The following is an 11334-nucleotide window of genomic DNA, read 5'->3' as shown; positions in this document are numbered from 1 at the left end:
AGCTGTACCCATCTATCGTTTTTTTGAGACGGCATGCAGGAAAGATGACTCTGCTTCGCCAATCAGGATCTATTGGATAATGAAAATGGGGTACCTGAAAATTAATTCTTCATTAATTACAGCCTTGATTGAAAGATGGAGGCCCGAGACACACACGTTTCACTTGAGATGCGGAGAGGCTACGATTACTCTTCAAGATGTGTCAGTCTTGTTAGGTCTTCATACTGAGGGGGCACCATTAATTGGTCAGACTAATCTTGATTGGGCTGAATTGTGTGAAGAATTATTGGGAGTCAGACCACAGGAAGGTGAACTTCAAGGCAGTGTGGTCAAATTAAGTTGGCTGGCTCACCATTTTTCAGAAATAAATATCCATGACGGGAACGTAGAACAATTACAAAGGTTTACCCGTGCATGGATCCTCAGATTCATAGGAGGAGTTCTATTTGTTGACAAAAGCAGCAGTAAAGTTTCCCTAAGGTACCTCCAATTTTTACGGGACTTTGAACAGTGCAGCACGTATGCATGGAGACCTGCCGTGCTTGCTTATTTATACAGAGAGATGTGCAGCGCCACCGATTACAAAATAAAATCAATCGGAGGTATGTGCATCCTAATCCAAATGTGGGCATGGGAACGCTGCACGACTTTGGCTCCAAAGAGAACTCCTCCTATAATGGAAAACAAACCACTCGGACACAGGTTAGTTTTTTTTTTTTAAAATTTCATTTGAAAATAATCTATAATGTAATGCGTCGGCACTAATTATTTCATAATTTTTTTGTAGGTGGCTGCGACGTGGAAACCAACATATTGGCAATGATGATCTAATAGTTTTCCGTCGCAAATTGGATATCATGAAACGACATGAGGTAACAAGATCATCATGTATTTGTTAAATAATAAATAAAATGGCATGGTTTAAGATAAATTAACAATTGTGTTATTATATGCAGTTTCTGTGGGAGCCTTACACAGCAACTGTTATGTCGATGTTACCTCTCATTTGTTTGGTTGGCAGTATGGCGTGGTGCGCACTGGAAACTAAGAAATAAAAAAATTACTTGAAAGCTTAAATTCACTTTTAATTAAAAATTACTTAAAAAAAATTATCATACAAATTATTTTACAGGAAACTAACAAATAAAAAAAATTACTTACAAAAAATAACTTGAAAGCTGAAATCTAGTTTTAATTAAAAATTACTTAAAAAAATTATAATACAAATACAAATTATTTTACTGGAAACTAAGAAATAAAAAAAAATTACTTACAAAAAATTTCTTAAAGCTGAAATCTAGTTTTAATTAAAAATAACTACAAGAAAATTATGATACAAATTATTTTACTGCAAACTAATAAATAATAAAATTACTTAAAAAAAATTACTTTAAAGCAAAAATCTACTTCTAATTAAAGATTACTTAAAAAAATTATCATATAAATTATTTTACGGGAAACTACAAAATAAACTATAAATCTAATTTAATTATAAAATTAATAAAAACTATACATTCAAACTGCTATAAATAATTACTTACATAAAATTATAACACAAATTATTAATTTCGAAAAAGGAACGTATTATTTTGACTTCCAGAAAAGTAACGTATTATCAATTACATTTTTTTTTAATATATATAAGAACATGTTATTTTTAACAAACTATCAACACCAACCTAATCTAATTAAAAATATACTAAAAATTTCATATTTACAAAATTTTTTCATGACTCAAAAATTTTCTTTAAATAAATATCATGACATATTTCTTTTATTTGATACACATAAAAAAGGATATAAAATATAAAACTAATTTAATTAAAAAATTATTAACAACTATAAATTCAAACTAGTCTAAAAAATTTAGGAACCTCATTCACAAATTTAACCCTCAAGAACCAAATTTCAAACCAATTAAAAATATGATGACAAATTTTTTCTATTTTTTACACACAAACAATCATATAAAATATAAAACTAATTTAATTAAAAATTTCATAAAAACTATACATTGAAACTGCTACAAAAAATTACTTTAAAAACATAATAATACAAATTATTTTACAGAACATTACGAAATAAAAATATAAAACTAATTTAATTAAAGAATTACTAAAAACTATACCTTCTAAAACTCAAAACTCAAAGCCTGCACTGACAGAAATTTAAGCACTGAGAAAACTCAAAAACTATACCCTAAACACTTAAAAAACTCAAAACTCCGTTGTGCATTCAGAAAACTCAAAGCCTTTCTTCGTCTAAGCTATTTCTGCTACTCCTTATGCATTCAAAAAACACACAGCTGAAACGTATATATAGGCATAAAATCGCCACTGGTGATGGCTATTTGTGCCCTAAATCGCCAATGGGAGTTGCAACTTCCCAGGCAACTAGCCAATGGCAGTTGCAACTCCCCTTTAAAGCTCCCGTCACCTCCTGCAACCCTGCAACCTAGCAACTAGCTGCCGTCAGACAATGGAACTCGCCAGTTTGACTGGCGGTTCCCTATGGATTGTACAAATCGCCACCTGTAATGGCGGTTTAGGCACGTATCGCCACTGCCATTTGCAACTTGCTCAGTGACACCAAACTCGCCATTGACAATGGCGGTTTGGGTCCTGCATGGCACACTATTCACGTACGAAACTACCCCATGCCGGAAATAAAACCAAAAGAACCCCATCTGGGGAAATACTTTTTAAAAGTACCCCAGATGGGGAAATTTGCCTATTTGTATCGTTATATGAATGGTGGTTGGCTAGTTACTGCAGATAATGTTCTGCAAATATTCCTGTTCTCATCTCTGGTAACCTTCGGCAGGTTATTTGGCTTAAACGTCATAATACAGGCATAGAGCTATTAGCTTCTTTGACACATTCTACTAGATATGGATTGTTACAATGGGGTTATATCGGTTAAGACAATTAAGTGCAGACTGTGCAGTTAGTGCATCTTTTTGGCACCTGGATTCTCAGACTAGAAACCCTCTTTCTTGTGAGTGACTTTTGTAGGAGAATTTGAGAAAGGATTTTCTCGTGGTTGTAGCCATCATTCTTGCTAGGAAGAGTTTACTTGGCTACTGGTTCTAAGTGTCGTATTCGTTAAACTGGTATGTAATATATCTTTGATCTTAGAAGATATTCCTACAATCTTTAATAAACTAGTTCTTTCATTCTCAACGAAAATTTTCCTTGCTGCAATTTGTTTTCAGGCTTAAATCATTCATATTACAGAAGTTGACCAAATATTGAGTCCAATCCTTGCTGCAATTCGTTCCAACACCCTCAACGGGACCATACCTTTGTTGCTCACCTCTCCTCTACTCTGAAAGCACACTCACACACTTTGCTCTAGTAGTAGGACAACTCATATTCTGTTATTCTTCTAAATAAAGTGAGTTATCGTAAGAACTTGTGCTTTGCAGATCTCGATGGGCGCCAATATGATGTTGGAGTAGTGATATATTGATATTCATCCCCCCCCATTTTGAGATGGGACAAAGGAGACAGATAGAAGAAAAAATTTAGAGTGATAATTTGGGTTCAATCTTCATCGCTAATAGTGCTGAAGGCTTTACTTTTTATTCTCAGGCAGTAAATCAATCATCATATAATGTTAAAAAATACAAGAAAAAAAAACTTTCAATTAATTTAATCATATTTAATGAAACTATCTCAAAATATCTCAGTTTGTTGAGGCTTTATTTTCGATGCTTTTTTTATATTGAGTTTTAATGAATAATAGTTTAAAAATTGTTCTTTTTAAAAAAATAAGATTGATGCAATTAATTAACTTTTTTTAATTAGTGATAATTTCTTTTTATATATTTAAGATTTGAGGAAGTATTCCAATAATATGCACATGTTACCTTGTAGTAGCAGGAAAATGTAACGGATAGATGATTATTTTTTGTCCTTCAACGTAAAAATTGGTCATAATTTAATTTTTGAAAGAATAAAAAATATTTATCCCAAAATATAAATAAAATGTGATAAACCAAATTGTAAGATTACGTGATCGTGAAAAATTAGTTCAAATACATCATTTAGATAAATATAATGTTCAACGAAATAATTTTAAACAAGAAATAGATTAAACAACTTAACCATAAACCTTATGAAACAAAATTATGATCGAGTTGTATTTGAGTGTTGTTTGCGAATTTGTCCATTCCACCTCCTGACCAGAGTCGTTTGCTAATGGCGGATGCCATGGGGTTGCCCTTTTTGAGGGTGTAATTTTTTACTTTTGTCTGTTTTCTGTTCTTTTTTTAGCATACTCTACAAAAAAAAAACATTTTTCAGAGAATGACAAAGTTTGCATATTTGTTTTATATATAAAACTAGGCCGACCATCAATCGACCAGATTCAAAATTATTGAGATTCGTGATCAATAATTTATGTTATGATACCAGATATTTTTAAACATAATTTTTTTTAGGTTTATGATAAAAAATTTATATTATGATAGTACAAGTTTTTTTTGGGAAAAAATGTAAATTATATTAAACCCAGAATGATACAATAATAAACGGGGCATACCCCGCAGTTAAAGAAAATCAAAAATCTCCCTAATACAAGAAGACATATATCAAGATGCTAAAACAAATGCAACAAGTGCACTTGTCTATACATAAGAAACTTAATCGTGCTAATAACCTCTATGACAAAAAATTGATAATCTTCAAAAATCAGTTTGTTCCTAGACAGCCAAATGCAGTAGACTGTAATTGCTATAGCCAGACAACGTAATTTTCCTTGAACACCTGATGTGGATCTGCTCCTAATTAAAGAGTTAGTAATACGCTGTAAAGAAGTGAAACACCTGCGGAAAGGAGCCAAATCACGAATGTGAGCCCAAACTTGGAGAGATTTCCTGCAAGAAAAGAACAAATGAACATTTGACTCAGACTCATTTGAACATAAAGGGCAGAGGGAACCCTTGTTCAAAAAAGCAACTTTGTCAAGAGTAAGCAGCCGATTCCGATTCCTTCTAACAAGCCACAAAATGAAAGACATCTTAGGAGGAATTGCTGGATTCCATATAACAGAACACCAACTAGCAGTAGGCTTGACATAGTGTTGAATTCACTCTTGTATGTAGCTACCAGAACTTCACTTCCACCTCTTCTTCACGCATTAAATTCACTGAATTTCCAATGTCCGCGGCCGGTGTTGATAATTGAAGATAACCTATTTTCCTTGGGCAACAAAGTCCTCTTATGTTTAGCTTAATGACCCTTCTGATGGGGACAATAACTTGTTGGTTGTCTTGTTTTTTGTTTTTTTGCAATCATGTTGTTATATATACAACGTATATTGGTTTAAACAATGAATAATATTTTTTAGGAATCCAATTAATCATCTTCAGTGACATATTTCTTTTTAATGAAGTATATTTTTTTTTCATCCTCAATACTTAAATTCAGATCTTATTTAATAGATCTATATCCAATTTCACTCGATTAACTACATGTTATTTTGTGTTTTGACCATTATTCAAACTCTAGTTTTTTGTTTTTAATTTTAAAAAAAATTGAAAATAGAAATTAAATATATCCTTTTAGAAAATCTTGTTTAATGATGACGATGGGCATAAATAAGCAGTCTATCAGAGTTATGTAACCTCTTTACTAATAAATTAAGTAAAAAAAATAAATGTTTATATTTAGTTAAAAGTATAATATTTTTATCCTTTTAAAAAGACTTTATAAGCTAATGGCTTGGAATGACAATTTTAACTTTTGATTAAGTAAACATATATAATATGCTATTGATGTTTTGTTTTTCTTTTCTTTCAAATTATGAGTAAATATAAGTTTCAGATTATGCACCTAATAAAAAGTTATAAAAGTTTCAGATCATGTTAGATTTTCAAAATGCTATATCATACTTTGAAAAAAAAGACTATCGCAAATAAATAAATTTGACAACGTTTGTATCTGTGAAACATATTAGATATTTAAGGAAATATCCAACTCTGTAAAAAATACTAACAACGCATTATCTAACACACTTTATTAAATATGTTCTCTATTATTAACCAAAATTCATCAAAAAACATAAAGTTTCATCATCCTATTTCATATTAACCAGTCTTATAATTTTATAATTTCTAACAAATTTTAATTAATACCGTAGTAAAATAAATATTTAAAAAAGTATGTTAAAAATATATTGTTAGCATCCTTCATTTTGTTTGTTGAGAGAACAGTGGTTCAACAAATACTTTTCTATTCCTTATTATGTTTCTACGGGAAAGGGACTGATACCTAATGTCCTGGCCTGTTTATAGTTTTATGAGGAATAGTCAAATTTTATCATGTCATGGATTTTATACTTTTGCATAGCTATTGGCTTTTAATTAGAAGTAATCAGATATTTTATGCGAAAACCTAGATCAATGTTATATTTTTAAAAAAGAAAGAAATTAAATAGAGCAATTTATTTCTATACTAACAAATTAAAATCAATCAGGGAGTAAGACTCTCACTCTAAGATAAAACTTAAATGCAATGTTGTTTATGCTATTTTCTAATTCCTAATTAGAATTAGAGTTTCACTTCTAGAATTCATATAATAAAAGTTTGCATCAAAATATTACACAAGTTATACCAGGTGAAATCCCAATTTTGATTCCAAAATAATATAAGCTAGGCTTAGGAAATTATATCTAAGTTTTGTCCTATTTAATAATTTTTCTTTTGTTGGATGTGCATTTCACATATCATATATGTAACAGATGAATTTTTTTTGTTTCTTTTATATATCTAATGAGTGTAATTCAGTTGATAACACACATCGAGAGTTTATAGAAAAAAAAATTAAAATTTGATCCTCGAAAAATATCATCTTGAAAAGAAGCAATAAACTTAAGTGTGACTAACTTTTAGATATGTTTCATATGATAAAAATATTTTTTTTGTGTATATGATAATTATATTGAAGTTAGAATGTATAACATCATACATACTATTCCAACCTCTCACCACTAGGGTGACCTTGGTGGTTCATAAATTTTCATGTGTTAGAAAATAATTCAAAGATTATGGATTTAGAATTAATGAGTTAAAGTAATTTTGGTTAACTTTTGCATTGGATAAAAAAATTTCTATTGAGTTTTACACAATTGCTTTTATAATAAAAAAACATTAAAACATAAATCACATCCTTAAAAATTAATTTTATAAAATCAGTTTCATTCTAAATTAATTTTGTTAATGCAGATAAAAAACACACATAGTTTATTGTTTTTTCACAATTTTAACCCAATTTTCTAGATCAATAACAAGCTTTAACATGCATGTACTGATGTACTTATGTTTTAGCATTGAATATTTTGTAAATTAATTAATGATTTTAGTTTTCAATATTTTAAATTTGTCACAATGTATCTATGAATTTTTCATCCATCATTATTAATCATCCAATAGTTACAAGTTACATTTATAGAAAGTAAGAGTATTTTTAATAAAATTATTTCAAAAGCTACTTATTTATTGTTATTTTAAATATTTGTGAAAAGTATTAAATATCAATCATTTTGAGATGGGAGTATATATTAAATACGCAACCAATAGTGGAATTATCACTTTTTTTTAATGTGTAAGGTACCTAGAATTTTTTTCTTACATCGAATTAATCTCGTGTTATCATGACAATTCATTTTAGGATAAAGTTATACTTTAATTATGAATTTATTTGGAAACTGAAAATCGATTTAAGCCTTAATTAAAGCATCTCAAATGCCAAATTAGTTATGTGAACTATTTGGGTTATACTACACGTTTTCAAGACATTTGTGTCCACGTTTGACCTTAAAATGTTCACAGGTGACGTCATTTGAAAAAGATGTATGCTTTAGTAGGCGAAACAATGATAAAGGAGTTTTTTGTTTTAATTATCAAAGATAAAATTTAAATTAACATTTAAAAATTAAATTAAAAATCATAAACTGTGTTATAATTTCTAATTTTTTCATAAGTACTTTATTACTTTTAATTCATAAGTTACCATATGATTTATCACTTTTCTAAGTATTAATTTAAATTTTATCATCATTTAATAATTTTGAAAAAAAAAACCCTTATCATCGTTTGGCCTTAGAATTCCCAGAATAATACCCGGAAACGTTGAATAGACAATAATTGTGGCTGTTTGGCAAGTAGTGGACAGTGTTTTAACTTTTAAATAATAGAGGACTATCTGTCAAAATAATAATAATAATAATAATAGAGGATTATCAGAGCCTTGCAAGTGGATTAAGCGAAAGATAATCAAGAACACTATATCTTGGACTAACAATTAATTAATTCAATTTAAAATCCAACCTACGTGAACGAAACATTTATTTATCCAACAATCACTTGTTTTTATTTATTTAGCACATACCTACCATAATTAATGAGGTTGTTTCAAACATCAAAACTTTCACAAGTCCACTTTGTTATAAATAGTGTCCTCTTCTCGTGGAGTAGCATCACTGATTAGACAACTCTCTTCCAACCACCATGGCCAATTTCAAAACTTTCTTCATTTCCCAAACCCTAACCCTAACCCTCCTTTTCTCCACCCTAGTGACTGCCACTTACCACCACAACATCTCTCCAAGTCTTGTACGTTCTCGTGAGAAGCTGACCCACCTTCACTTCTACTTGCATGAAATTTTTACTAGCGAAAAACCCTCGAACATCGTAATCGACCCCCCCAAGGTGGTAGCCAGCTCTCCACTTCCATTTGGGTCGCAAGTGGTGATCGAGGACCCATTAACAATTGGGCCTGATGTGAAGTCCAAAGAAATAGGCAAGGCCCAAGGGTTTTACCTATCCGCAACCCAAAGGCCCGGTTTGGAGTTAGAGATAGTCATGGGGATGGCTTTGACCTTCTTAGAAGGCGAATTCAACGGTAGCAGTTTAAGTGTATTGGGGAGAAACAAAATCTTCAATGAGGTAAGGGAGTTGCCAATTATTGGTGGCACGGGTGAGTTTCGCTTCGCACGTGGCTATATCCTTGCTAGGACTGTCAAGGTCGATTACCATAAAGGGGATGCTACCGTCGAATACAATGCATATGTCTACCATTATTCTTCCACCAGCTCTTCTTCCTCTCCCCACCTTTTTAATCAGGGACTTCATTTATGTCATGGAGACTACTAAGCTTATAATAAACTCAGAAAAGAAATTAGACTACAGAAGGTGGGGGCATAAATCCAAAGACCAAGTTGCTAATTTACTCCTCTGAATCTGTCCAGTACTATAAATAAATTTGCTCTTTTCGTACACGGAATTAAGTCTTTGTTGTAGTGCAAGTTGCGTCAGCTAAATAATGTGCCACTCAAATATTTTTTCTTTTGGAAATGTTGCCCGTTGATTATTATTTGTATTGTGCAATTGAAAAGATAGAGAGAAAGTGGCCCGGAGTTGAAAACTTGATATCATTACAATGTGTACCAAAAATGTGAAAGTTGTACTACCTTCTCTGTTCCTTTCTAATTGTCTATTTTTTTGATAAATTTTTGTTTTTATTTATTTATTATTTATAAAATTTAAGATCATATTAACTATTTTTTTTATTAATTATATCTTTACTCATCTCTTAGTTTTTAATTAATTTATACTTACATTTATTGTAAAATAGAAAGGAAAATAAATAAAATAAAAAAATCACAATTATTTTATTAAAATCAATAAAATTTATTGTAATTTTTAATTTCTAGGTAACAATCTTAAAAAAAAAATAAAAAGGAAACTGAGACAATTCTCCTAACATAAAGATTGAAAGAGTATTACACTGGGTATTTACTTCAAACTATTCACTTTAACCATGGTAATAGTCCAATTAATTGAGAACCAGAGTGGATTACACACACACGCCACAATGCTTGTAGGTCGCAGCTTGGTTTATCCAGTCATTTAAATTCGATGATAAGCTATATAAGATGCTTTTACACAAACAGACCAACAGCCTCAATGCTATATATGCCGATAGTTCTATTTACATATCTCTTGTACAACAAGATCCACTAACCAAGTTACCGGTGAGCCGGTAAAAATAGATTTTGGCCAAAAACTTAGGTCAGTCGTTTACATTTATGTCATCAAAATTTTCCAATAAAACAATCATCCGTAAGTAATTAATATGAAATAAACATGTATGTCATTATTATTTTTGTCTACACTAAAGGTCTTCCTCCTGTGCACTAACTAAACAATCTAATCTTGTTAGATCTAATTAAGTATTATCATTATAAGTGATAAAATTCTTCTTTCAAATATTTAATGTAGTTGTGTATCTAAGAGATAAATATGTATACCTACAATTTAATATAATTTTAGTTTTAATTTCAATCAACTTCTATTATCATATTTATTGTTTTTAGTTAAATAGTTATGTAATAATGTCCTTAATTAAAATTGAAATTTTATTATTGTGTTAAAGATTGTGATGATAAGAAACAAATATTTAATGATTTTATAATTTTTTTAGATTGTAGAATTATTGATAATTAAACTTTAATAATCTGGATATATCAAAATATATGCGTGTGTAATAGTTAATATTGCTTTTAAATAGTTGATAACAAATTATTAAGAAGGGACATACTAGTTTTCCTCGACTTAAGGTGATCTTTATAGTTATCAAGTTATTTTATTAGGTTTAGTATCTTTTTAGTCTATAAATTGTTTAGGATATATATTTTTATTAAATAATCTGTTGATTGATTAAGGTTTCTAAATAACTTTTCTGTTTATCTTTGTCGTTTATTTTTTGTTGTTAAATGTTAGTGTGACTTACCATGTGTAAGAATTGATGACATGTCATTTACATATCATTCATTAATTTAGAATTTACTGACTTTTAATACCTAAATTTTTTATATTATTTATTTTTTATCCTGAAACTTTTGTTAATATGTCAAGGTTTCTAAAATTTTTTTTCATACCATTAGTCCTTTTTGTCTATTTATGTCCCTAAATTAATTTTTACATTTTAATTAATTAAATTAGAAAAAAATAAAACATATACAAAATTAAAAATTCAATCAAAATTATGAATTTTTTAAAATAAAAAATCAAAATCATAAAAGAATAATAAGAAACTAAAATTACAGATAAAAACTAAAGACAAAATTAATATTTAACTTAAAAATGATAATATAATATATTTATACGTTATCAATACATACATTATTTGCCCAATGTAAAAATCGTTTATACTACTAAATTTAAATCAATATAAAAGTGGAAGGTTGTTAATGTGGAAGGCAAACTTAAATAAGGTCCTTATGTTGACAAATTCAACTTATAAAAAAATTCAACTCCAGTGAACTTC

The 11334-nt window shown here is 29.3% G+C and overlaps 2 protein-coding genes across 2 annotated transcripts; both read left to right on the top strand.

Moving 5' to 3' along the window:
- The first annotated feature begins 85 nt into the window (after positions 1 to 85).
- Positions 86 to 1157, top strand: LOC106797393 (protein MAIN-LIKE 2-like). The gene is made up of 2 exons (XM_041012568.1): positions 86 to 702; positions 788 to 1157. Exons 1-2 carry the CDS (start codon positions 86 to 88, stop codon positions 897 to 899), a joined length of 729 nt encoding a protein of 242 aa, XP_040868502.1. The 3' UTR covers positions 900 to 1157.
- A 7324-nt stretch (positions 1158 to 8481) lies between these two features.
- On the top strand, positions 8482 to 9494 carry PTS-L5 (pterocarpan synthase-like). Its single transcript, NM_001249325.2, has one exon. It carries the CDS (start codon positions 8514 to 8516, stop codon positions 9156 to 9158), a length of 645 nt encoding a protein of 214 aa, NP_001236254.2. The 5' UTR covers positions 8482 to 8513; the 3' UTR covers positions 9159 to 9494.
- The last annotated feature ends 1840 nt before the right edge of the window (positions 9495 to 11334 follow it).

This window comes from Glycine max, chromosome 19 (assembly GCF_000004515.6).
Source record: "Glycine max cultivar Williams 82 chromosome 19, Glycine_max_v4.0, whole genome shotgun sequence".
NCBI classification, from domain to species: domain Eukaryota; kingdom Viridiplantae; phylum Streptophyta; class Magnoliopsida; order Fabales; family Fabaceae; genus Glycine; species Glycine max.
Note: the sequence above shows the minus strand (reverse complement) of the source record. Positions and strands in the feature narration are given on the sequence as shown.

Bases quoted from the DNA above. Each gene is read 5' to 3' on its own strand.
- LOC106797393 (XM_041012568.1), top strand. From the start codon at position 86: ATGGGGTACCTGAAAATTAATTCTTCATTAATTACAGCCTTGATTGAA. The intron at 703-787 runs GTTAGTTTTTTT...ATTTTTTTGTAG, and splicing joins AACAAACCACTCGGACACAG to GTGGCTGCGACGTGGAAACC.
- PTS-L5 (NM_001249325.2), top strand. From the start codon at position 8,514: ATGGCCAATTTCAAAACTTTCTTCATTTCCCAAACCCTAACCCTAACC.